This window comes from Psittacula echo (assembly GCF_963264785.1).
Source record: "Psittacula echo genome assembly, chromosome: 5".
Taxonomy (NCBI): Eukaryota; Metazoa; Chordata; class Aves; order Psittaciformes; family Psittacidae; genus Psittacula; species Psittacula echo.
In genome coordinates, this window is record NC_137739.1 from 52,966,597 (window position 1) to 52,992,947 (window position 26,351).

General features: G+C 51.7%; 1 protein-coding gene across 1 annotated transcript; it reads left to right on the forward strand.

Moving 5' to 3' along the window:
- Nucleotides 1-18,477: 18,477 nt before the first annotated feature.
- On the forward strand, nucleotides 18,478-24,298 carry BATF (basic leucine zipper ATF-like transcription factor). The gene is made up of 3 exons (XM_080618709.1): nucleotides 18,478-19,383; nucleotides 21,213-21,317; nucleotides 23,988-24,298. The coding sequence occupies exons 1-3, from the start codon at nucleotides 19,318-19,320 to the stop codon at nucleotides 24,192-24,194; spliced, it is 378 nt and encodes a 125-aa protein (XP_080474835.1). The 5' UTR covers nucleotides 18,478-19,317; the 3' UTR covers nucleotides 24,195-24,298.
- Nucleotides 24,299-26,351: the final 2,053 nt, after the last annotated feature.

The following is a 26,351-nucleotide window of genomic DNA, read 5'->3' on the forward strand; positions in this document are numbered from 1 at the left end:
GTTTACAGCCCAGCTGTCCGTGTCGGCCGTGCTTTTGAATGCACATTTTTACACTTTTTTAAAGTATTTTTTACAAAGTTTTTATACAGCAATCTCTATATGGATTTATATAATCACTAGATGTGATCCCATAGAAATGTATGTTATGATGGTCTGTTTGTTACAAATGCATATGCCACAGTTATCTCCATTGTGTTACTTGTCTGGTAGCATCTGGCTTCTTTCCCAGCGTGCTGGGAAGGGGCTCCAAGCTGCCCTCTGCAGTGGTGTCGCTACCCTCTCCATCCATGTATGTCCTTCATAATATTCAGTTCTGTATCTCAGTAAATGTTACGCTTATGTATGCTGTCCTCCTGTGCTCTCTCCAGGTCAGGCCATGGTGGGCTCTGGCCAGAGCATGGCACTGTGGCAGCATATGCCAGGTCTGACCAGGCTGAGTATGTTCCTGGCTGAGTGGGATGGTGGAGCTGGTCCCTTTCTGGTGGTTCTCTGTAGTAGCAGCTATAGGCCTGGGGAAGTTGGGAACCTTGGAGAAAGCTCTGATCATTGTCAAGCAAGAAGTAGCTCAGTGCTGCGCCAAAGAGGGCCGGCAGGGCATGGCTTACCAGCTGGAAAGGCAGAGGTGTGAAACAGGGACACCATCTCATCCTTACCTGGTCCTCCTTGTTTGAAGTCTGAACACAGCAGCTTGAACTCCTTTCAGGGACAAAAAAGAGATGGGGGAGCTATCACAATGTCCTTGTGGTGGTGATCCCTTCATGGAAAAAGGTAGAGAACAGTTCGTTTGGATCTCTGCTGAGTCCAAGCCTTGCCCCTAACTGATGTGCTGGGAGAGCTCCCAAAGGTTGCCCTGGGTTTCAGCCAGTGCTGAGCACAGGGGTGTGGAGATTGAGAAGATAATCAGCCAGGTATGCTTCAGGTGCTAGGACTGAAAGAGTTAGCATCCCCATACCAAATAACCAAGCCCTGACACTATTCCTGTGTTCCTGACTCTTAGATATGGAGGCAGTGAGAAGGTACCTTGATTTGGACCGAGCAGGCCATATCAGCATCCACAGAGGGTTGTCTCAGAGGAGCAGTGGTGCATCCAGTCTTTTCCCAAGCGGTGTCCTACCCATTACTAGTGTGGATGAGGCTACTTGGATGCAAACTGCAAATGAAAGAAGCTTTCAGCATCTGGTACAGATGGCCAGGAGTGCTGAAGCAGTGGTGGGGAGAAGATGAGTTTGACCTAAATATGACAACAGCATGAGAGAAGGCATTCCCTGAGCATGGCTGCTTCTCTAGTGCATATTTCAATCTTTGTAGTCTCCTTTTCCAGCTGTTAACCTCCAGGGCTATACGACATTAGTCCTTTCCCTGTTTCATGCTTCTTCCTGGATTTCCCCTCCCTTTCCATAAATTCTGGTTTTGGGACCTCCCAAAATGCTGTCCCTCTGCGCTTCCTTCTGCCCAGACACTGCAGTGGTGGCTCAGACATGTTTCTCAGCTGCTAGCTGGAGTCAGTCATCATATATAGAGGAACACAATGCCTCTCACTGAGCTCTGCTGGAAGGACTCAGAGCGCTTGCTGGGCCTGCTCTTCTCTTCAGGAGCTTTATTTCTCTCTGCAGAATGTATGTGGTAGTGAATTCCTGGGCTCCTGCAAGTATCAGTTTCCTCTTAGGTGGTCAGTGGGAGCTCTGCATGGTGTGTCAGAGGATCCAGCAATAGGCATCTCGTGCTTTTTGCTCATCTGGGTAGCCTGTGCACTCATCTCCACATGAGGGGACTCTCACCCACCAGCCACACGCCTTCCAGCAGCACTGGTTGTGCTTGCATGTGCAAGCAATGGCCCTTCTCTGGCAAACGGCCTCACTGCAGTAAAACTTCCTGCTGTGAAAACAGCTGGCTTGCAAGAGGAATGTAAGGTGCCTTTTGAAACCAAGCATCAGTTTAATGCTCAGGTACTCCAGCCAAGGCTTATGTAGGCAGTATCTGAGTCCCAGCAGTGCCCAGATGGGTTTTTGCCCAGTCTCCTGTATATCCTCCAAACAGCCTCCTTCTGCATTCCAGTCAGTACCAAAAGGTTTGCCACTCAGTTTGGGACATTTCTTTACAGGGAACTTGGTTAGTTTAAGACCCAATGAAGTTAAAGTAGAGGGTTTAAAGCAGTTAAAACCTCTGCCCCATAAGTCACAACCTGAGAGTGTTGAATGGAAAAGGCTCCATCTCTGCACAGCCCTGGGCTGAAAACTCCTCCTGGTACCTGTAGGAGACAGGCTATTCGATATTCCTGACTCGTACCATGTGTCCTCTCCAACCTGCCCTTAGCAATGGTACAAATATTGCCATGTGACCCATGGACACCTTCCAGGCTGCTGCATTACAGTGGCATCTCCTGGGCATGGACAGGAGCAGTGGGCACATGCTAGGCACAGCCCATGTTGCTGCATGCCAGAAGGGTGCTCCCAAACCCAAAGAACAATTGTTGTACCTGTGGCCATGTCCATCCACCTGGGTCCCCTTCTGCTGGTAATGTGGACTTGCTTGGACAATGCAAGGGACACAAAACCACAACGGAAGAAGCCCAGCAGCCTCCTGGCCTGTATCAGCAATAGTGTGGCCAGCAGGGCCAGGGCAGTGATCATCCCCCCGTACCCGGCACTGGTGAGGCTGCACCTCGAATCCTGTGTTCAGTTCTGGGCTCCTCACTACAAGAGAGATACTGAGGTGCTGGAGCGGGTCCAGAAAATGGCAACAAAGCTGGTGAAGGGCCTGGAGCAGAACTCTTATGAGGAATGGCTGAGGGAACTGGGGGTGTTTAGTCTGGAGAAGAGAAGGCTCAGGGGGGACCTTACTGCTCTCTACAACTGCCTGAAAGGAGGATGGAGAGAAAAGGTGGCTGATCTCCCAACTAACAAGCAATAGGACAAGAGACAACAGCCTCAAGCTGCACCAGGGGAGGTTTAGGTTTGATACTGGGAAAAACTTCACTGAAAGGCTGCCAAGTGGAGGAATCCCCATCCCTGGAAGTGTTCAGAAGTCGTGTAGATGAGGCCCTTACTGACAAGGTTTAGTGGTGGACTTGGCAGTCCTGGGGTAAAGGTTGGACTCGATGATCTTATAGGTGTTTTCCAACCTAGCTGGTTCTATGGCACCCCTCAAAGGTCATCCGGCCACCTCTTGGCGTTCCCACAACCACACGTCCTGTGCGGGGTGTACTGAAGGCCACGACCACAGCAGAGCTGCGATATCACGGACTTCGGCTTGGTGCCAGTGGTGCTGGAGCTGACCTCCTGACGGGTGTGAGGCTGCTGCCAGCCCCACGTGCCCCGCTGCAGCCAGCCGTCAGGCCGAGACCCTGCTCCCGACGGGCACACCCGTCTGTCCACAGGCTTGAGGACCCTTTGCGGGCTGCGGCGGCGGAAGCCCAACCCGCCGGCAGGGGGAGCTGCGCGGCCGCGGGAGCGGCGGGGCTGGGCCGGTGCGCCGCCTGCCGGCGGGAGTGGAGCTGGGCAGCGAAGGCTGGAGACGGTGGGCGGCCCTTTGGGCTGAGCGGCAGTCCCGGCCCTTTCCCCGCCCCGGCACCAGGCACCAAGGGCTGGAGCACCTCTCCTGTGGAGATAGGCTGAGAGAGCTGGGCTTGTTCAGTCCCGAGAACAGAAGGCTCCAGGGAGACCTTAGAGCAGCTTCCAGTGCCTAAAGGGAGCCAACAAGAAATCTGGAAAGGGACTTTTTACAAGGGCATGTAGGGATAAGACACGAGGCAACTGTTTTAAACTGAAATACGGTAGATTTAGATTGGATATAAGGAAGAAGTTCTTTACTGTGAGTGTGCTGGGGCACTGGCACAGGTTGCCCAAAGAAATTGTGGCTGCCCCATCCCTGACAGTGTTCAAGGCCGGGTTGGACAGGGCTTTGAGCAACCTGGTCTAGTGGAAGGTGTCCCTGCCCATGGCAGGGAGGTAGAACTAGGTGATCTTTAAGGTTCCTTCGAACCCAAACCATTCTATAGTTTGTGGTGCCATCCCATGATGTCAGATGGCTCTTGTCAGAGATGTGAGCCATTTCCCAGCCATTTCATCTGCAGGCCCCTCTGCTTGCAGGGTACCTGAGGTGGCTTGACAACCAGGACCACCAGCAGTAAGTCACAGGGTGCCACCAGCCCCCTCTTGCACATCTTGCTCATCTCCTGTTTCCTGAGATCCTTGTTCAGGATCCTTCCTACACTCATCAGTTCAGGCAGGAGCTTTCGCCAGGGCATGATACCACATTTTTCCTGAAGCCTAGGCAGACCACAGTATCACAGTATCACACAGTATGTTAGAGATTGGAAGGGACCTCAAAAGATCATCTAGTCCAATCCCCCTGCCAGAGCAGGAACACCTAGATAAGGTTACACAGGAATGTGTCCAGGCGGGTTTTGAATGTCTCCAGAGAAGGAGACTCCACAACCTCCCTGGGCAGCCTGTTCCAGTGTTCCGTCACCCTCACTAAGAAGAAGTTTCTTCTCAAGTTTAAGTGGAACCTCTTGTGTTCCAGTTTATACCCATTACCCCTTGTCCTATCATTGTTTGCCATTGAGAAGAGCCTGGCTCCATCCTCATGACACTCCCCCTTTATATATTTATATACACTAATAAGGTCCCCCCGCAGTCTCCTCTTCTCCAAACTATAGAGACCCAGCTCCCTCAGCCTTTCCTCATAAGGGAGATGCTCCACTCCCTTAATCATCTTAGTTGCCCTGCGCTGGACTCTCTCCAGCAGGTCCCTGTCCTTCTTGAACTGAGGGGCCCAGAACTGGACACAATATTCCAGATGCGGTCTCACCAGGGCAGAGTAGAGGGGAAGGAGGACCTCTCTCGACCTACTGACCACCCCCCTTCTAATACACCCCAGGATGCCATTGGCCTTCTTGGCCACAAGGGCACAGTGTTGGCTCATGGTCATCCTGCCATCCACTAGGACCCCCAGGTCCCTCTCCCCTACACTACTCTCTAACAGGTCGTTCCCCAACCTATACTGGAACCTGGGGTTGTTCCTGCCCAGATGCAGAACTCTACACTTTCCCTTGTTATATTTCATCAAGTTACTCCCTGCCCAACTCTCCAGCCTGTCCAGGTCCCGCTGGATGGCAGCACAGCCTTCTGGCGTGTCAGCCACTCCTCCCAGCTTAGCATCATCAGCAAACTTGCTGACAGTACACTCAATTCCCTCATCTAAATCATTGATGAATATATTAAATAATACTGGTCCCAGTACTGACCCTTGAGGCACTCCACTAGATACAGGCCTCCAACTAGACTCTGCCCCATAGACTACAACTCTCTGGCTTCTGTCCTTCAGCCAGTTCGCAGTCCACCTCACTACCTGATCATCCAGACCACACTTCCTCAATTTAGCTATGAGGATGCTGTGGGAGACTGTGTCAAATGCTTTGCTGAAGTCAAGGTAGACCACGTCCACCGCTCTGCCATCATCCATCCATCGTATTATTTCCTCATAAAAGGCTATGAGGTTGGTCAAGCATGACTTCCCCTTGGTAAAGCCATGTTGACTGCCCCTCATAACCCTCTTATCCTTGACATGCCTTAAGATGGCATCAAGGATAAGGTGTTCCATCACTTTCCCAGGGATGAAGGTGAGGCTGACCGGTCTATAGTTACCCGGGTCCTCCTTCTTGCCCTTTTTGAAGACTGGAGTGACATTTGCTTTCCTCCAGTCCTCAGGCACCTCTCCTGTTTCCCAAGACTTGGTAAAGATGATGGAGAGTGGTCTAGCAATGACTTCTGCCAGTTCCCTCAGCACCCGCGGGTGCATCCCATCTGGACCCATGGATTTATGGGTGTCCAGATTGCTCAGCTGGTCTCTAACCCATTCCTCATGGACTAAGGCAAACCGCTCCAGTGACCTGACTTCATCTGAGGTCTCAGGAGTACAGGGCTCTTCAGGACTGCCTCCAGCAGAGTAGACAGAGACAAAGAAGGCATTCAGTAACTCTGCCATCTCTGTATCTTCTGTCACCAGGGCACCCATCCCGTTCATCAGTGGGCCAACCTTGCCTCTGGCGTTAGTTTTATCTGCCATGCGTTTGAAAAAGCTCTTTCTGCTGTCCTTGACCCCTCTGGCCAGATTTAATTCTAAGGAGGCCTTAGCCATCCTAGCTGCCTTCCTACATCCTCTAGCAGCAGCCTTATATTCCTCTCAAGTGGCCAGCCCCTCCTTCCATGACCTGTAAACTCTCCTCTTCCACTTGAGCATACCCAGCAGTTCCTTATTTAGCCACACAGGTCTCCTGGCCCTCTTCCTTACTTCCTACGTGTCGGGATGCTCTGCTCTTGAGCTCGGAATAAGCAATCCTTGAATGTCAACCAACTATCTTGGGCCCCTTTACCTTCAAGCAGCCTTGCCCATGGGATTTCCTCTAGCAATTGCTTGAAAAGGCCAAAGTTTGCCCTGCTGAAGTCCAGGGTTGCAATTCTACTTGCTATTGTACTGGTCCTACCACACAAGATCCTGAATTCCACCATCTCGTGGTCGCTGCAACCAAGGCAGCCCTCAACCTTTACTGCTTCGACCAGACCCTCCTTGTTAGTAAGGATGAGATCCAGCAGCGCTCCGATGAGTCCCATCACATTTCCATTGCTTAGATGCTTATCCCAGTTCCCTGATGTCCTTCCCGTATTACCCCATTGCCTGTGCAAAGCCACTCTCACCTATTCTTCCTCAGGGAAATTTAGGTGCCACCTTGCCCCAAAACACCAGGCCAGAGGCAGTGCTGGGGTGATGGGCTGGGGGTCCAGATACTGTAGTTTGGTGTGAGTGCTCCACACTCCATGCCTGATTCCCTTTTTCCCACCAGACTCCTGGCAGGTGGCATGGCCCTTGGGCAGCAGGAACCCAGCTTCCCCACAAGGATCCCCAGTCTTGCCAGCTCCTCACCCCTCTCTCTCCTGCAACCAGCTCATCCCAGAGCGGTTAAGCAGCCCATTGTGCTCCCCAAAGCTTAGCTATGGCTCCTTTCCTTTCCTCCTCCTTTTCTCCCCACTCAGTGCTCCATGTCCCCCCCTGTGTGCTGCCCTGGGTTCAGGGGCATCCAGCCCCCCCGTCCTCTGGTCCATCGTGGGCAAAGGATGCTTGGAGGCCGTTACTCTGCAGCTTTTCATAGGATTGTTCTCACTTTGTGTTTGCCCTTCTCAGTAGGGGCTGAAGGGACTCCGTGACACTGCGGTAAGCAGTATTAATTAACCTTTGACAGTGACCTACCTCTCTTGTTTCATTTTGAGCCAAGGGCAGAAGGTAATCATTTATCTTTGTCCTCATTGGTTCTTCTACTCCACTTAGCGGAAAACAAGCCCCCAAAATCCCCAGCCATGATATTTACCGAGAGATACGGAAACTTCTTTGATTACCATGGATGCCAGCCTGCACTGAGTGGCACTGGCCCATGGCTGGGCAGCAGGACCAGGACCAGAACCAGGCAAAACTGCTATGCTGCCAGGATGATTGCAGAGGAATGAGAAAAACCAAACACTGCTTCCCTCAGCCTGGAAATATCAGCTGGCTCCCCCCACCTTTGTGCACTTATCTCTTATTTGTGATCACTGGTTGCCGGTGATTGGAGAGGGAGGCAGATATCAGTCATGGGAAGAGCACCATAGACATTTCCTGCCCCTGTGGAGTGACTGTGCTCCTGCCAGGCTCAGGAAACTGTCCTGGAGGGCAGAGCCGGGTGGGTTCCCTTGCCCCTGGTCAAGGGCATGAGCCTCCCAAAACCGTGCGGCTGGTGGGTTCCAGGGGCATCTCCAGCCAGGACATGGGTGCAGCAGGGTGGATGCTGTCAGAGATGGCACCAGCCCTTGGCAGAAGGAAGCTCACTGGCAGTGGATCTGCCACTAACCCTTTCTGTCCAAGGAAAAAAACCCTTCCTGGCAGCTGGGGGTCTCTGTGGCTCTCACTGGGCAGGGCTGTTGGGAAGGGCTGGCACCAGTGACAATACGGCTGGGGTTGGCCTTTCTCTGTGGCTGAACCCCTGGAGCAGAGGCCCAGGAGCTGCTGCCAGCTTGGTCTGGCTCCCCCACTGCAACTCAGTTTTCATTCCAGGCACAGCTGATGCTTCCCCCAGCCTCTGCGGTGGCTCTGCTTGCACACAGCTGGGTCTCCTGCCCAGCGAAGGCACTTTTCATCTCCTCACTGCACATGTGGGGAGACGGACGAGGAGAGCTGGAGCTGGGGTAGGGGCTGGGGCTGTCAGGGAGGCACAGAGCAACCTGCCCAGGCCAAAACTGGGCTCTGCAGCCCAAACATTGTCTATGGCTGAGTTTAGGAAAAGAGCTTGGATGCAGGTGCAGTGTGTGGTTGTGGAATGAGTGAGCTTAACGTCACTAAGCCTTTGGGTTTATCTGTCAAGGTGTGCAAGAAGTTAACCCAAGTTAGCTAAAGCAGTAGGCTGGTGTGGTGGTGTAAAACTGTCTACCAGATGCCCTGATGCTGCATTAAAGTGGCTTTTTTAAGTGGAGTGACCAGCTCAAGTGGACTCCAGCTCAGGGGATGCATTTAGCAGAGTGGGGAGCAGGTATGACTGCCCATTGTGGTAAGCTCTTTGTGAGCAAAGCCTGCTCGGGGACATACAGACAATGAACCCAGTTGTACCAAGGCCACTTTAATTCTGAATAAAAGCATCTGCCAAGGGGTTTATTGCACTTCAGTCACTTCCAATTTTAATATAGCTTAGCCATTCTGCATGTTTCTGCGCAGACAGGCTCTTGGTTCCCCATTGGTAAAGGAATGGCTTTTCTGGCCGTGTGTCCAGCGCAGAGTGTGAGCCGGGTGTCATGGGGCTTGGGGAAAGGTTAGCCCTGTCACCTGAGGCAGGAGATGGGTCAGTGGAGGTAGCACTGACTGCTCCACATCCCTGTCCAGCTCGAGGGGCTCTACTAAACAAAAAGGCCCCGTATTAGCCAGCTGATGGGCTTTTCCAGCCTTGACTCCCAGTGGTGTAAGCTGGAGTTCCTAGGAAATACCAGCAAGAAGCTACTTCCAGAAGCCTGCGTGAGTCTCAGCAAAAGCAGAGTTTGCGTCTGTGTGACAGGGAGGTTTCACTGCAGCCTGTCACGTCTCAGACGAAGCTTCAAGAACAGGATCATTTGCCAGTAACCACCACCTTGTGCTGATGTTATCTAGTTTCTGCAGAATGAACTTGCTGCATTGTCATCTGTGGCACCGTCAGGGGAAGTCCTGACTCCTGACACTGCAGTTCCTGCCTCTGCTTTGCCATGGCCCCAATTCCAGCAGCATTATTCAGGCTGCTTGGATTTGCTGGACACCTGCTTGGGCTGAAATGGCCAGGGGTCATCAGGAGGAAGTGGGCAGCAAGGCTTTGTTGCAGGCCTGTGGGCTCCCCAATACAGTGGAGCCTTTAGGGGGCCTAACACATAGTTTCTGTTTGAGGATAAAATGGCTATTGACAGCTCATTGCAAGGTGATGCTGAACGCCTGGTGACCAGACAGCAAGAGCTAACATGTGGGTATCAGCAAGTGCCTTGCAGTACATAAGCTACTGCCTTTTGCACAGAGGCAAACTCTGTGGGTGCCAGGCAGAGTCACTGCTGCATTGTGTAGATGTTTGCTGAGTGAAGCATCCTTTTTCTTCTGTGCAGACCTTCCTTGTAAGCAAAATGACCTAATTCATTCATCAGCTCCAGCCAGCAGAGGATGGGTGAGTGGCTAAGCTAGGCAGGGTGCTGATGCCTGCTAGCACTGCTGTGTGCCCAGGCAGAATGATAGCACTGCAGGCTGTCAGTGTAACAGGCTGGCACAACCAAAGCCACTGGTTCAAACAAGCGCCCCCAGGTGCAGGCACAAGGTGTTCACTGTGCCTGTGAGGGAGAGGTGCAGACTTGATTTACATGTGGCTGCAGGCACCCGCTCCGCTGCCTGTAGGTCACTGCCTCATGTGCACAAGTTTTAGGAGCAATGCAGGCTGCCAGTGTACCCTGCCAGGCCACCATGGGTGTGACATGGAACCTCGTTCAGGCAGGTCTTTGAGGCACATCTCTTCACCTGGCAGCAGCCATCCTCTGGGGCTGCAAGGGCTGAGGATGCTCGGTGGCTGGGTTCATGCACTGGTGTAGCAGCATTTCTCCCAGACGTGCTCTAGAGCATGCCTAAGTGCCAACTGGCACCGAGCTGGTTTAGATGACAGTGCCAATGGGAGGAGAGCTGCATGAAGAATGGGAGAAAGAAGAGTACATCATCCTTTATAATCATAATGTCATCGTAGATGACTGTGAGGCAGCTTTCCTGGAGTGTTGTGCTGGCTTCTGGTTGTATTGTGTGCAGTTCTGGTGTCCTCAACATAAAAAGGACATGGAACTGTTGGAACAAGTCCAGAGGAGGGCCACGAGGATGATCAGGGGACTGGAGCACCTCCCATATGAAGACAGGCTGAGAAAGTTGGGGCTGTTCAGCCTGGAGAAGAGAAGGCTGCGTGGAGACCTCATAGCAGCCTTCCAGTATCTGAAGGGGGCCTACAAGGATGCTAGGGATGGACTATTCATCAGGGACTGTAGTGACAGGACAAGGGGTAACGGGTTCAAACTTAAACAGGGGAAGTTTAGATTGGATATAAGGAAGAAGTTCTTTACTGTGAGGGTGGTGAGGCACTGGAATGGGTTGCCCAGGGAGGTTGTGAATGCTCCATCCTTGGCGGTGTTCAAGGCCGGGTTGGATGAGGCCTTGGGTGACATGGTTTAGTGTGAAGTGTCCCTGCCCATGGCCGGGGGGCTGGAACTAGATGATCTCAAGGTCCTTTCCAACCTTAACTATTCTATGATTCTATGACATCCAGAGATGGGTGCTGACCTAAATTAAGGTTGCAGGAAAATTTCCCTATGGGGAGACTAAAAGTCCTGCTAGTTTAGAGCAGACACTAGTGAAAAGCCACGTGATAGAGATGTGCAGAGCAATGCCTGGCTTAGAGATAAGTCTGTTTGTCTGCTCACCCCCTCACAAGATGTTCAAAGAAATGGAAAGACAACTCATTTCAAACTGGTAAATTGACACACTTCTCACAGAGCCAGCAAACAGATTTGTGCAGGTGGACAAGAGGCCTTGCTGGTCAGCGGTTTCAGAGGGCTCACAAGGGATCCGGTATTGATACGAAAAACAAGGATACCCAGAACTCAAGTCAAAAAGTTTGGCTTAAAAAAAGGTAGAAGATGGCATGGTTCTTGGGCACCTACTTTGGGGTTCAGGTAAAGAAGAGCAGGAAGGAGTTTCTGTCTTTTTCCTGTCCCTTCTTTGAAGCCAGTATGGCAGTTAGTGGCAGCAGGAGGACTGGCTGTTTAAGCCAGGGCCTTGCAGCAGTGCTGCTGGCACAGCTTAGGGTGCTGCATCTGTCCCTTCTCCCACCTCCAAAGCACCGCTGGGGATAAGGTGTCACCGAAAGCCCACAGGTCAGCTGTGTCTGGGCACTAGTGCTGGCAGCCACTGCCAAGACTGTAGGGAAAGCAGTCATGCGCGGGGAGGCCGGTTAAGGAGCATCTCCGTCATGTCACCTCTATGCTGGGGCACAGAAATACAACGGTGGAAAGCACAGGACCAATGGTCATCTGAAACTGCCCCCTCTCTCTCCCTCCATCTGCTGCTCTGAGCCCCCGGGAAAGCTGTGGGGGTTCATGAGCCCCCTTAGCTTATGAAATAGGCATTATGAAGCAGGTCCTCCCTCCACAACTACCAGGCGATGAACCATCAGCATCTCTCCTCCTGTTTCTTTCAAGAAGGCATGCGGAGCCCTGAGCTGGCCGGCTGGGGACACTGGGGAGCAGGCCCGGTCCGTGGCAGGGGCTCTGCTCTGCCACTACCTCCCATGGCACCCTGCTGCTGTCCTGGATTGCTGTGAGCAGGTGAGTGCTGTGTGTGCCAGCCGGCGGCTGTGCCAGCATGTGCCAGTGCAGCGCCCGGGCAGACGGGGCTGTACGCACTTGTGTGTGTGTTTTGATAACTGCCAGTGTGGTGCTGCCAACCAGTGCCTCTTGCACGGGCGCCAAGCATGCCTTCTGCACAGCTCCCCTGCCCTCTCCTCACAGCCGCTCTGCTCCATGCTGCCTGTCCTCACCTGTGCTGCCTCCCACATTCTGTGCTCCAGCACTGCTTGTACGAGCACCACACAGCTCCAGGCACAAGCTCACTGCACGTGCATCCATCAGCAGAGCTACTTGTGCTGAACACCTCCTCCAACCATGCTGCATGAGCCATAGGGCCTGGGAAGCACTTGTTCCCACCAGATGGGGAGGGAGAAGCAGTTTATACACCCTTCTTAAGCCAAAACTGAAGCAGATCCAATTGGGGTGGGAGTACAGTACTAACATGTGTGCTGTTCACAGTTATCTTCCACTGAGATGGGTGTCTCAGAGTCTAGCTGCAAGAACATGCCTCAAATAAGCTGTACTCAATCCTTACGAGGCTTGAACATGTCTTATGGTGATGGGTGGTGTTGAAGAACACTTTCCTCTGAATGGAGTCATGGAGTAGCCACGTAATACACTCAAGAGTCATGTATTAATTTAAGAGACAAGTAATGCATTCACCCTCCACCCCCATGCCATGGATCATGGCTGCAGCCAATGCCCAGTGAACATCAAATGCCCTGTGAGGCTATGATCATCCCCTGGGAGCACAATTTTCTGCTGCCTGGTTGTTGTGGTTGGATTTGCTGCAGCACTAGCAGAGGCCCAAGCCTGGGTCCTGCTACCCCAGTGGCACGTCTCTCCTGCTCTTGTATAGCCTGGAATGCACATGCTGGGCAGCACAAAGGAAGCTTGGCTATGGTCCCTTACCAGTACCGGTAAGTCTACCCCTGAGTGGATCAGCCCTTCTGGTTAAACGGGTCACTGCCCTTCCTCTTTGGGCCTTCCCCGCCATCACTGAACGAGACTGCCACCCAGATGAGTCAAACCGTCAGACAACATCTGCACCCTCCACACGCCCCGTCCATGCGCATGGATAGTTCAGCCGGTGGGCTCAGCCCAGGCAGCTGAAGCAAAGAAGCCCTGATTGACTGGGGAAGCATCTGGTGACTGAGCCTTTTTGGCACCTGAAGCGTGTACATATCCATTGTGGCTGGATGGTCTGGTCCATCCCTGACCAGATCCCAGAAGGTGGACAGGGCTTGTAAAGACAGCAGTGAGAGCAAGTTTGTCCCTAAATGAATGTACTTCACCAAGATTTGGGGTCTGCTGATCTGGAGAGTCATATAGATGCACATCTGAATATTTGCCCATGAGCTGCTAAATCCTTGCCAGGAACAAGTTAGATGTTGTGCAACTAATTACCCAACCAATTGATATGTACAGGACAGAAGGAGGAGACAGTGGTTCACCCTTTCAATAGCCTAGGGTGAACTAATTATCTGTGTCTTAAGATTGAAACTGCTACATTAGAGGTCAGACCCTGCCAACCTCATGTCAACCCTTGAGGTGAGAGGCTCTGGCCAGGCTTTCTCTCCCCCTCCAGATGGCGATAGATAGACCCCAGCTATGAGGAGCTCTACCTCTGTATCTGGAAAGCTAGCACATATTCCTTTCTATAGTTTCCTTCTTTTGAAACATAGACATAAAAAGTGTTATCAATAGCATTCAAGAAGAAATTGCCAGAAATGGGTTTGCCTGGTCAACCTGGCTTCAGCTGTCTCGTGCATATGGTCACCTCCTGCATTTTGCCCGGGATCGCCACCTCTTCAGCACCCAGGCTGGACCTCAGCCAGAGGGAACGATGAGCTGGTCAGCTAGGCTGCCTCCTTTCTAAGCAGGGCTGGGAAACTCTTATCCAGTCAGTGAAGCAAGGGACTGCAGAAAGAAAGTAGGGTCTCCTGGGTAGACACTTGGTGCCTCCCTAGAGAGCTGGGTTTGTGCCTGCCCGGGCCTTGAAGTTACTCTGTAAGTTGGTGAGCCACATAAACAAGAGCTTTCACAGGAGTAGCCCCATCTTCCTCATTTGCAGGAGCTGATTTACAGAAGTGCTCAAAGTTTGCAGTTGCAGTCACAGACATCAAGAGCCAGGGCTTAGTTAAATAAAATGCTGTACAGAAAAAAAAAAAACACTGAAAAATTTGATCCGTATTGGTTCAAACTGTGCCCAAAGTGAATGAGTATTTATGACCTTTGTCTCTTGTTTTGCAGCTGTTAAATAGGGATAACTCCACCCACACACACCTGAAAAGGTGGCTGAGGAAACAGCTTTATTAATAGCCCTGAAGTACTCAGTGCTGAAGTGCTGAGCACTAGAAAGCCTGTGAAGAAACGGAGAAGCAGGGTATAAGAGGAGGCTCTAACCATAGGACAGTGATGAAGGTAACACAGCCATTCTGGGGAAGCAAACCTTTGTTTGTGGCATGAAGGTGTAAATGAAGTGTGCTTGAATTACAGCCCTTGTCATTTGTCAGATATTTGGGTGTAAAATATCTTTTTCCTGTATATTGGCAGGTTGTGCAGTAAGGACTGAAAGCATTTGTGTGATGGGTGTTTGCTCTTTGCTAGCTGGGATGAATTTGGTGGGACTACTCTTGGGCTCTCCTGCTACAAACTTGCTCTCACACTCACTCAGCTCAGCAGAGGTGAAATAGTGATGGAGACAAGCCATCCTGCTAGCTGGGTAAGCTGCCCATATCACAGACAGGACCAACACCTGCTGACAGAACAGGGCATGGCAGAAGCTTGTCTGGTAGAGAGTGAGGACTTTATTTACCACTGTTCATTTAACGTCTCTTATCAGCACTGAATTCCACAAAGCAGTTGTCAAACTCATGTGAAGAATGAGAAGCAAATTGTTGCAGTTGTCCAAATATTGTAAGAAATCATTTGCATGAAGTGCTACATGTGAAGCAGAAGCAACCTTGGTGGTTTTCAGGAGGCTGAAGTTGGTAGCTGCTCTAGGTTGGATTTTTAAATAGCACTGTGCATGGGGTGGCCATGCAAACAAGATGGGTGAGATGCAGTTTTGAATGTTGCTGCCATAAGCCTGCAGCAGGTTTACAAGGAAACTCTAGTGATGACCTGTGCTGATGAAGCCATTTTCACAGGTGGGACATAGGGACCTTTCTGGGTTTTGGAGGTGAAGGGACTGGCTGCAGTTAAGGCTAGGAAATGTCTTATGCTCTCTGGGCCCTGAGCAGCTTATCTTAGTAGCTTTTTTATTTTTATTTTTCCTCCCCATTTAAATGCTGGAAACAACCCTAACCTGTCCTACAGAGGCAGGATTCAGCCTGGATCCTGATAGAGGTTTTTCCCAGCTACTTTATATGAAGGGGCTTGAATAACTCTCTCAAACTGCCCATCCCAAGGTCTTCCTAATCTTGTCTTGCTTTGAAACTCAGACCTGAACCTTTTCTGCTGCAGTTGGAGCTTGGTGCTTCTTATCTTGTGCTGGCTGCACAGAAAACAGCTGATCACCCTTTCCATTACAACATATCAGAGACTACTCCTTCCTCTCCACCTACTTCCCACCCCGAAGACTTCTCTTTTCTAGGCTAAATGGACCCATCTTCTTCACTCCTTTTCCTTAGAGCTGAATTTCTTCCTTTTCTGTGTATTTATCCTTTGTATTGTTTTCTTTTGGGCTTTTTCACTTCTGGACCTCGGACTCTAATGGGTCCTGGCCCTGCACAGGCAGCACAAGACAATTGTCTCCTTTACCCTGTACACAGGACCCCAGGTCAATACCCAGCCCGTTTGCAACACCTCCGCACTGCTGGTGATGCTTTGGTTTATGATGCTCTGCAGCCCCCAGATTTTTCCCTGCCATTCTGCTGCCCGGTTGGTTATTCCCCAGTTCATCTACCTACATCTCACTTTGCTTTACATTTGCATTTGTTCTTGCTGAAGTGCGTCTTGCTGCTTTCAAACCATTTCTAAAGCAGTTGAGATCACACTAAGCCCAGCCTCCAGAGTCCCTCTGTCTGGGGTGAACAGGACTCCCTTCAGCAGTAACTGCTGTTATTCAGAAGGGACAAATGACAAACTGGATGGTGCCATCCTTCCCCTAAAAACTTCGGGAAATATTCCTGCTCCACCAAGCTGCTGGTATGGCGATAACCTAACATGATTTTATCCAGTGCCACTGACAGTGATTTCACAGCTACTGTGATTAAGATCAAGAAAACCTAAATGATCCCAGAGAGCAAGTCGGCGGACATTATTCATGGCATAAATTTAGTTGCTTAAATCAAGCACAGAAATAGGAGGCTGCCTACATTGTTATTATGTAACAGGGGAGAGGGCTAGCCTTGGGAGGGGCAGCAGGATATTGGCTCCCCATTTTGTGCCTGCAGCAGGTGCCCAGGGCAGCACTTGAAAAGCTGTGAGAAGATACTGGTGAAGCCAAACTGGTGGTTTCTGCTGCTCTGGTTGGGAGGTCACAGCTCTCTCCAGAGTGCTCAGCCCTGGGGAGCACAATGAAGGCTCTGCTCACCTCTCCACCAGGAGACCCTGTCATTCACAGCACACTTTTTCACTGCTCGTGACAGAAATTCATTAGCATTGTAGTCAGCTTGATGGCAAGGGGTGTGTTTGGCCAAGGAGGGAAGAAGAATGCTCTCTTCTTCCTGCTCAGCAAGATCAAGTGTCCAAACTCTCTCCCTCGATGTCTCTCTCTCTCTTGAGATTTCTCCATCAGCTGTTGATTAAAAGCCCAGCTCTGAGCAAACCAGGGTGCAGTTCAAAGCTTTCCTCCTGTGGATCAAACAATAGCCTTTGCCATAGCTACATTCTTGCCAGTTTTGCACTGACCACCCACCTCCTACCACGACCTCCAGCTTCCCTGCACTGCCTCCTGCCAATGCCCACAGTGCCTTCCCGAGCCTCTTCCTTCAGCTGCCAGCCTCACTAGGTACAAAAGGAAAAAATTAATCTCATTTGTCCAATAATAGAACAAGGATACTTTTTCCTGAGGAAAGAGCTCCCTCTGTCCTGCCCTGAGCAAGGAGCAGGGCCTGCAGTCCCCGCTTACCAGAAGCGGAGTGTGAGTTTCCTCAGGAGAGCTGGAATCCAGTGGCATGCTTCCTGGAAAGGAAGTGCTGTTCAGGGCTGCAGAGTTCGGAGGAAGTGTAGTGATGCAGCAAGCAGATGGATGCTTCAATAGCTGTGCTGGAGCCTTGGAAGGACTGAACTCAACACCCTGCCTTTGGCTGCTCTCGTCCCAGAGCTGGCCACTCCAGGAGAGCCCTGCCTGGAACACAGGGCTGTGTGGCCAGGAGATGGGGTCCCTCAGGGTGGCTCATGCTGAGCAAGCAAATCTTTGCAGCCATGTCTAAAAGTGTTTAAAAATCTTTGCGTTTCCCTACAGCACACTGGGAGAAAAATACACGCTCCAGGCTGTGAAGTGTTCAGATAAAAGTGGATAATCCAGTGACACGGGATGTTTCTAATAAGGGAAATGGGTCAAAATGGGGCAGTTTTGTTTCTGGAGCTAGGCCAGGTGACTTCCCTGAGCTGCCCACCCCGTAGCCAGCCCAGCCCAGTTCTTGCTTTTGCCCCAGCATTGGCTCCATGAGTGTCAGAGTTCCGAAGAAATGCCAGCAATGCTCATGCAAGTCTGCATTGTGCCCTGAGCGTGCGCTTTCTGTGCTGCAATAGGGATGCAAACTGAAAGCTACTCATGCTTTTGCCCTGATGACAACCACATCTCAAGTGCTGATGCCCTGCTGCTGCTCCTGCTTGAGGCAGAAGAAACTCAACCAAAACACTGATATGCAGGTTGGAACTTGGAATTGCTGCTTTCCATAGAAGTGGGTCACTATGGATGGGTTCATGTCTGTTTCTGCGTATTCTCCTCATGGTGCATGCAAGAACTTAGTGGCTCCAAAGGCATGTGCTCCTGTCTGTGGGTGGAGAGCCTGTTGTCTTGTAGCCCTGGTTCATCCCATTGGCTGTGGTGCCACGAGCAGGTAGACTGGAAAGGGCTCCTGCTTTGACACTCCCTGCTCCTGCACTGTCACATCCAGAGCCGCTAGCATGGCGTACCCTGAGGGACCTCCTGAAGCACTGCTGTCTGAGGGACTGCTCGCGTGTCTTCAGACTACTGAGGCTCCTACTGACGATGGATGTAGTCTCACATAGCATAGACCAGGGAAGAAACAAAGCATTGCAAAGCAGCTTCTTTTTGCTGCCTTCTTCATGGGCCATACCCAAGCTGGATGCCAGCAGAAGAATAGCAAGGAAATTACCTCCAACATGCCATGGTGCTCCTGTCTCCCAGTAGTTCTACCCTGTGTTGAATATTGACAGCTGTGGTAAGAGGGGGATAGAGGCGAGCATGACAGTCTTGCATCCCTCGGGGTGTAGTTAAGCTCATACCATGATGTGGAGTGAGAATTAGGTCTCAGGTTTAGCTTCTGGGTCCATAGGCCATTATGTTTACAGTACTTCGTGTACCAGGGTTGATACTCCGCTTACAGGGCAGTGGTGAGGTACTAATGAATGTTTTAAAGCACGAAAAAGCTTTGCCTCACAGAAAATACCAGTCCTACTGAAACCAGCCCAAATGTTCTACAGTCCTGAGCCTTTCTTCTTAGTGGGACTGGAAGTACAAAGTGCTCCATCGTACACACGCGAGCCATCAGCGCAGCCAGTATTGGCATGGCACCTGCCGAGGGTTCCCATCCCTCCCTGGCACCCGTGTCAGTGGTGTTGGGGAGGTGGGAGGCTACCCGGGAGTTTCCCCCCTGGGCTGGGATGTGGAGGTTGCCTGGGGCTGGAATGACCTCCTGCCCGCGCAGGGCTGGCACGGTGCATCGTGCCCCTGGAATTTCTGGGGCTCGTGGCAGCACCTCCTCCACACTGCCCTCCTTTGAGGGTCCAGCTTTCGCAGCCAGAGCCGGGGCTTTTCTTCCTTTCCATCTCTGCTATTTATCTCAGAGAAAACCCATCTCGCTGTTTTTCAACTGCCCGAAGGTGTTTTTTGGGGGTTTTTCAGGCTATTTTGAAGCTCATTTTTCCCAGATGTGCTTTTTTTTTTTTTTTTCTCTCTTGCTTTTTTTCTTCTGTAACTTTTCTTCTTCGCCTTAAAGTTTCCGGCCATGTGACTTTCAGCTTACATCCCTGAGGTTCTGAGAAACCACAGGAGGCTGAGACCTAAAGGGAAGGTGCAGAGGCTCGCAAAGGAGAGCAGAGAAAGTGGCACAGCACGGGCCAGGAGGACAGTGTGCCTCCAGGACGGGCAAGAGCTGGGAAGCCGAGGGCCATCTTGGGCAGGGGAGAGGGAAGGGAAACAAGACAGAAGGCAGGCATCTCAAGGGTACAAAGGAAGCTGAAGAGGCCCTGGGAACCAGAAACGGGAGCCATGCCCCACAGCTCTGACAGCAGTGACTCCAGCAGCTTCAGCCAGTCTCCCCCTCCCAGCAAGCAGGTAAAGTGGGAACCCTTCCCCAGCATTCCCTGGATGGAGAGTCTTCCCAGGTGGGCCACGGGTGGGCAGGAGGCAGGGTGGCACCCACCACTAGCGTTTTCAGAGCACACTATGGTGGGGCTTTCTAGGAACAGCTGTGGTGAGAGGGATGCAGGCTGAGCCAAGAGTCCTGGCAGGAGCCTCAGCCATGGAGCTGGGTATGTGTGGAGAGAGGAGGCCTGGTTAGCTAGTGCTATGCCAGGGGCAACTGCGGGGCCAGGACCCCTGGGGCACGGTGAGCCCTGCGGTACATGCTGGGGAGGCAGCAGGCATGAAGCATCTGTGAGAGTGGGTGCTTTGGTGAGGAGCTGAGCGAGCACCTCCTCACCATGGACAGGATGGCTCAGGAGAAGCCTGCTGGCTTCCTGCTGCTGTGGATAGCACTTGGGACTCAGAAAAGACTTGCCACTTTGGGTTTGCTCTCTTTTCTGTTCAGCCTCAGAGATTTTTCTTCTCGGTAATGCTTGACAGAGGGATTTTGGTTTGTTGCAGTAAGTACCTTAATGGTAGGTTGTCTGCTGGCAGATACTGACGCAAGCCTGAGGTATTTCCACTGCCTTTTCTGTCTAAACTTTATTATATCTGTAATCTCTCATTTCTCTAGGGCTACAAACAGGCAAGTACGTGAGACTTTGCTCAGAAATCTTGGGGATGATCAGGGCAGATGATTTTGGGCTTGCAATCAGGGATGGGAAGGCATCCTGCTAGAGAAGGGGATAAAGCGCAGGGGTTGCCAAAGGATAGGGACTGGACTTGGTGCAGGATGTGGGAGCTGCTGTATCTGAGGCATTTGTAGGGTATTGTAGGCAAGGATAAAACAGTTAAGTTCAAAGAAAAGAAAAGATCCTGGGTGGGGTGAATGGGGGAGAGGATGTGGACAGACTGATGGGCTGGGTAGATAACTCTTGTGGCTGAGTCTTGTAGTCCTGTGGAGAAGTGGTGGTGTGAATGTTAAAGAGTCCACAAAAGAGGCAGTGCAATATGAAAATAGAAGATGAAACAGTCTGTGTGACAGCTTCAACTGTCGGAAGGCAGCAGCAGGACCAGATCTCAGCAGAGAACAGCTACTGCATGAAGCTTGTGATCTGGAGCCTGGAGAACTGTGCTCTCCCCTGCCCAAGAGTCTTGGGAATGTTGCAGTCAGTGTTGCAGGCATTGCTAACAAGGGACTCCAGAAAAGAGCAAGCACAGAGATCAAAGAGCTGGAGCAAATGAGATCTGGGGAAAACCAAAAGCTCTGAGTCTGTCTAGTTGAACAAAGCAGAGGCCACATTGCACTGTAAGGGTCTGCAACAAATAAAGCTTGAAGGAGGAGAGTGATGGAGAGGAGAAGGGACCTAATGGGATGAAAGGCGGAAAACGCAGGCTTAATCTCTGTAAAGATGACTTAGTGAAGGAGCTGGAATGTCTGCAGTGCCACATCCCCACAGAGAGACAGGAAAGGGAAAGGTTTTCTGTACAAGGAATTCAAATTATTCTGGGAATTACTCTGGGAAGAGGTTCCTGCTCTTGTCCTTCAAGGCATATCGCGGCCTGAGTCTTGATAAACAGAGTGGTTATTTCCCAGCTTACTAGGATGCCCACGGGTATCAGACTTGCCCCTCCTGGCAATGGGGATGCCAAAAGCATCACGCATCCCTGGGGTATGGCTTTATCCTGGTGCTAAGGGTGTGTATCCCATGTCCTGTGCTTCAATTATGTTATCTGCTGTGTCCCCTTCCCACCTACTGCCCTGCAGGAGCATGGCAAGGGAGGGGATGCCCAGTCATTTCCATGCCTTGTTTCCCTAGGACTCTTCTGATGACATGAGGAAAGTCCAAAGGAGAGAGAAGAATCGCATTGCTGCTCAGAAGAGCCGCCTGAGGCAGACCCAGAAAGCAGACACACTGCACTTGGTGAGCACTCCCACCCTTCTCTGTCCCCAGTGCTGAGGGTTCACATGGGGACAACATGCATTTCCCATGGGGAATTGGAGCAGGGATGCTCAGTTGGGGAAGGACAGGAAAAGTGAGGCCAGGGCAGGATGTAGGAGTCAGCGCTCACAGTGAAAGCACACAGCCCAGGACAACTGCCACTAAAGCATTTAGTTTTGCAGCTAGAGCTACTTCAAATCCACCTTTATCTCTCAGTCTGGCATAACCGATTTCCTTTCCTAACCTCTTCTGACTCGCTCAGAAGCTCTTTGAAAACACAGGCTCACCCGGCCTCGTTCTCCCCAGGTTTGTGCATGCCATCACTTAGGCAGCGGTGCAGCCGTGTACAGGGATGCTTCTCTGAGATTTGTATGAGATAGTATGGATGATGCTGTAACGTGGAGCTGAATGGGACGTGTCCTCTGGTCTGTTCCCTGACAGGCTCCGCAGCCTAAATACTAATAATCTTCCAGAATTTTTATATTTCTCCATGGTAGCATTCCTGAAGGCTTTTCTTGTTGTTCAGTGTGGATTTCTTCTCTGGTTTTGCCTTGCTGCCTCGCTCTCCTCCTGTGGTACCATGGGCACTCCTGTGGCTCTTCCTAGTATGAAGAATTAGACATTTGCTTTTCAGGAGGGATGGTCACTTCTGGCTGCGTGTGTTTGGGCAGCAGTATGTGGTTAGTGTTGGAGCACACGGGCTGAGATCCTTTGCATTTTGCGTGTTGGTAAGTGCCGTGCCATGCGTTTTGGGCCATTGACAGGCAGGATGCAGAACACACAACCTGCAGTGGGTAGGGGCCATCTTTATCCCTGCACTGGGTTCAGCTGCCCTTTGAAAAGTGCAGTAGTTGACCTCATGTTCCAAAAAACATCCTTTGACTTAGTGGTCTTCATATTCCCCTATATCTCCATTTTTGGGAAGAATTCATGAGATGAATTCAGGTCCTGAAACTTCCTCCTTGTTTAGCACCCTCAGTCCATAGTTGGAGCTGGGTTTAAGACAGAGACTTCACTCTTTTCTCAGTAGCTGATGATCCTTCTGGAGCTGAGATGGCTTTGGTCTGATTGTATTACATCTGTCAGCAATGATAGTCTGGGTGACTGTGTCTGAGAGGGCTGTAGAGACACCCCATCCTGGAAGGCAGTAGTCTCTCCAAGGTAATCCTAGAAGTGGATATGGACTCTGATCCTCCCCCAGGAAAATCATGCCTAGCTGTGCATCACGAAAAATTGCTCTGCTCTTAGAGCAGATGACAAACCACTGGCTTACAAGATTACTACTGCTGAGCTAGCATTGAGAGCACACAGCCCTTGCCGTGCCATGGGGATGGCAGCAGAGGGGCTAAGCTCAGTTTGTTTCAGAGGATCCTGGCAGACAGCTAGAAAAAGGCAGGGAGGCAAGTAGAGGATGGATTGAATTTTTGCTAATGTTGTTCCAGTTCCTGGTGGACAGTGACCCCCTGCTGTTCCTGAGTTTATTCTCTAAGTGCTCTTTCCCTTTGGTCAGCTCTGCACGAGGGACTTCACCTCTCTGATGTGGTTCTGTCCACAAGAGCATGGCTCAACTTGAGCTCTGGTGGGATGAAAGAGGCCAGCAGCTCTGCCTGCCCCAGGGCTTTGCAGCTTGTGTTTTGAGGAGAATGAGTCATGGGATGCTGGAGCTCCCGGCCCCTGGGTGATTCCCATCAGCCCGAGCTCAACGTCAGTCATGATTTCCAAAGCATCTAGCCACATCAGAGATGCTCCTTTGCTGTGTGAGCTCCTCTTGTGACAGCCGCTGTAACTGCCGAGTGTTTCATTTAACCTGTGCACAGAGCACGGGCACCGTCACAAGTCAGTATGGCAGCAGAGGGGCGGCAGGTTTGCTTTGCCGAGGTGATGGTGCAGCTTTCCAGGGTCTCGGGGTGCTGGGTCCCGCTTTGGCTGTCTTGGCTGAATTTGCAGAGCCTGCTGCCGTGTCCTCTCTTCCTCCTCTGGTCCTGCCCAGGCTGCTGGCTCCATGGTCGGTTGCTGCCGGGGATGCTCCAGGCTGGATGGAGCTGACTGCACTTTGGCAGCAGTAGCCGCAGCAAAAGCTTCACTACTCTTGGGATCACTGGGACAACGCTGAGCACCACTATTAACCCCTTTGTTGTTATTCTCATTAACAACAGTATTAATTCAGTTCTTCTGAGGCCTCAGTTTCTCTTTTCTTCTGACTCAAGCATCCCCCCTCCTCCCCACCGTGCCGCCGGTTTCCCCGGCTGCTAGCAGGAAGCAGTGAGTCTTTTCTTTCCAGGGCAATGACAGGTTTCCTGTGGCAGGTGGTTTTCTGGTTAAAGACGGCGGTTATTCAGCGAGCCCTCCCCCCGGCCGGGCCGCCCGGGAAGCGGCCGGTGCGTGAGAGGGAGCGAGAAAGCCTGGGCGGGAGCACGCCGCAGCCACTTCTCGTAAGCCGGGCCCGGGGAGCGTGGCTGGGCCGCCAGCATCCCGCCCGCCCCGGCTGCTCGGGGGAGGGGGGTTTGCCCAGGCGCGGCTCCGCGCGGGGTTTACCGGAAACATGCCACTCCGGAAACTCTGCGGGGCAGAGCCGCGGGGCTGCACCCCCCGTCCCCAGCTCATACGTGCAACTCTCGTGATGTGGAAGCCCCTGTGGTTCTGTCCTTTCAGGAGAGCGAAGACTTGGAGAGGCAGAACGCTGCGCTTCGCCGGGAGATCAAGCAGCTGACGGAGGAGATGAAGCACTTTTCCTCGATGCTGAGCTCCCACGAACCGCTCTGCTCCATCCTGACGTGCCCGCAGCCGCCTCCAGAAGTGCTTTACGCCACACACTCCTTCCACCAACCCCATATCAGCTCCCCACGCTTCCAGCACTGAGCCAGCCAGTGGGATGACAGCCTGCCAGCTCCACCGACTACAAGAAGCAACTTCATGGGGCTCACTTTTCCATCCAAGGGAGAGGGACAGACGGACGGACAGACATCCCTTCCTAAAGTGTGTACTCTGAGTGACTTGCCTAAGATCTGCTCCCTGTGCAGAAACGGCAAAGCCACCAGGAATCATCTTCAGGCAGTTTCCAGCTTGGATCCTGGGAAGAGGAGGCATTCACAAAAGGGCAGCAACCCCTTTCCCTGGTGCTTGCTTGGGGATGCTCGCAGGATCATGTGGCACTGGCAGCCTCCATGCAAGTGCCTGGCTGCGGCATGCAACGGCTGGAGCTCCAGGGAGAGGAACCGGAGTGGGGGTGGAGGAGAAAGTTGGGGGCCACAGAGTTCCAGGGCAAAACTGGTTTATTTTTGTAAAATAAAGATTGAAAATGCTTAACTCTTTGTTTCCAAAATAAGACCTGAGCCACTCCTAAGGCCCAGAATGACACAGGAACGATGCAGGCACCAGGAAGGTAGAGCTAGGAGCAATGGTTTGTGGGGTGATGTAGTTCCGGGGGGGGATGCATCCCTCCTTGCTTCAGGGCTGGACCTGGTTAATGGGTCTGGTGTGCCACACAGCATCACAGGTCTCTTCCCTGCTGCCCCCCCTCAACTCCCTGCTATCAATGGCTACACCTCCATGTGCTCCCTTGCATGTGTAGAGGTGTGCTGCCATTTTGTGTTATACCACATGTGGGTTTTGGTGTGCTGGTGGATCAGCACAGCTGAGAAGGAGCACTGCAGTGTGAAAGAGAGTGCCGTGCTGGAGCACACAGGGGAAGCAGGACCCTTGCTCCAAGGCACCCTGCTATAAGGCGTGTAGCTGCAGCCTACACTGTTCTCCCATCCCCACCAGTCACAGCTCCACCAAAGACTGCTGTAAAAGTCAGTGAGTAGTACATTAGTTCTGCTGCATCTCATCTACTGGAAACACAAGCTGGTCCATATGGTGGGGGTCTCTGTACCTAACACTCCACCAGCCAGCAGTCTGCCTATCAGTCCCACTCTAAACACAAGGCTGAAGCCCACCTGCCAGCATAGGTCCTGTTGCTAATGCTGGCTCAGGACTGCTGCCATCTCCAAGGAGCATCGGCTGTAATTTTTTCATCACAGGGTACCACAAGCAGCGCTGCTGACATAGGCTTTTAATTGACTCAATTTGTAGATGCTCTTCTTTCACGCACAGAGAAGCAGTGTACCTCCAGATGGATTTTGGCCCATTCCATTGTCACAGCCCTCGAGAGTGGCCAGGAAAAGTCTGTCATGTGCTGTCCTGTGCCCATTTTCTCCCTCTGGTTTACACTAGGGAGATGATAACCAAACCATTAGTATAAGAACCAGAGCTGCTGATTCCCTGTGCATTCAATGGTTTGAGCCACCTAGGCTACAAAGGCCCTTTCCAAACTGCTTTTCTTTGGGATTTGGCCCTTTAAGCCTGGGAGAGACAATTGGCTGCAGCTCTAGAGTAGTTTGCTTTTACAGGCTCTGCTTCTGCTCCTTCAGCTTCTTGTAGGTTTGCTCCCAGATTTTTCACTTGCTGTTCCTTAGGGGTCTGATGCACCCATTCTTCCTGTATTACATAGAATCAGAGAAGAAAGGTACTGCTACCCCTCTTGGGATTTGCTGTGCAGGACACTGCAGGCTCATGCTCCTCACTGGTAGGTGCAGCAAAGCTCCAGCAAAGCTTGCATTGTCTTAAAGCATAGTATTGTCTACAGTGATGAGAAACCTCCATCCTCATGGCTATAAAATGTGAAGCTTGGTTTTAGCCGCAGATGGAGAAGGTCATGCCCTGATGTATGTGTATCACTTATGCCCGTAGAGCCTCAAAACCAGTATTTTTGTTGCAGAGCTGCTGAAATCTGCGATCCTGCAGGCTGGGTGGGGTCCTGTGGGATGCCCACAGAATTGCTAGACTACTCACTGGTAACATCTCAGACTTATTACTGCGACTCAGAACGAAATTAAGTGGTAAGCGGTGAGACTGGGAGACGGGTTTGCAACAACATCCTCTCCAGAACCTAAACAGCATTCTTGGCATCATCAGTTAAGGTGCCCTTCCTCTGCATGGCTGGCTTTGTGCTGGAAGGCCTCCAAGCAATGCTGT

Excerpts from the sequence above, each read along its gene's own strand:
- BATF (XM_080618709.1), top strand. The coding sequence starts at position 19,318 with ATGCCCCACAGCTCTGACAGCAGTGACTCCAGCAGCTTCAGCCAGTCT. Across the intron at positions 19,384-21,212 it reads CTCCCCCTCCCAGCAAGCAG|GACTCTTCTGATGACATGAG; the intron begins GTAAAGTGGGAA and ends TTGTTTCCCTAG. Across the intron at positions 21,318-23,987 it reads AAGCAGACACACTGCACTTG|GAGAGCGAAGACTTGGAGAG; the intron begins GTGAGCACTCCC and ends CTGTCCTTTCAG.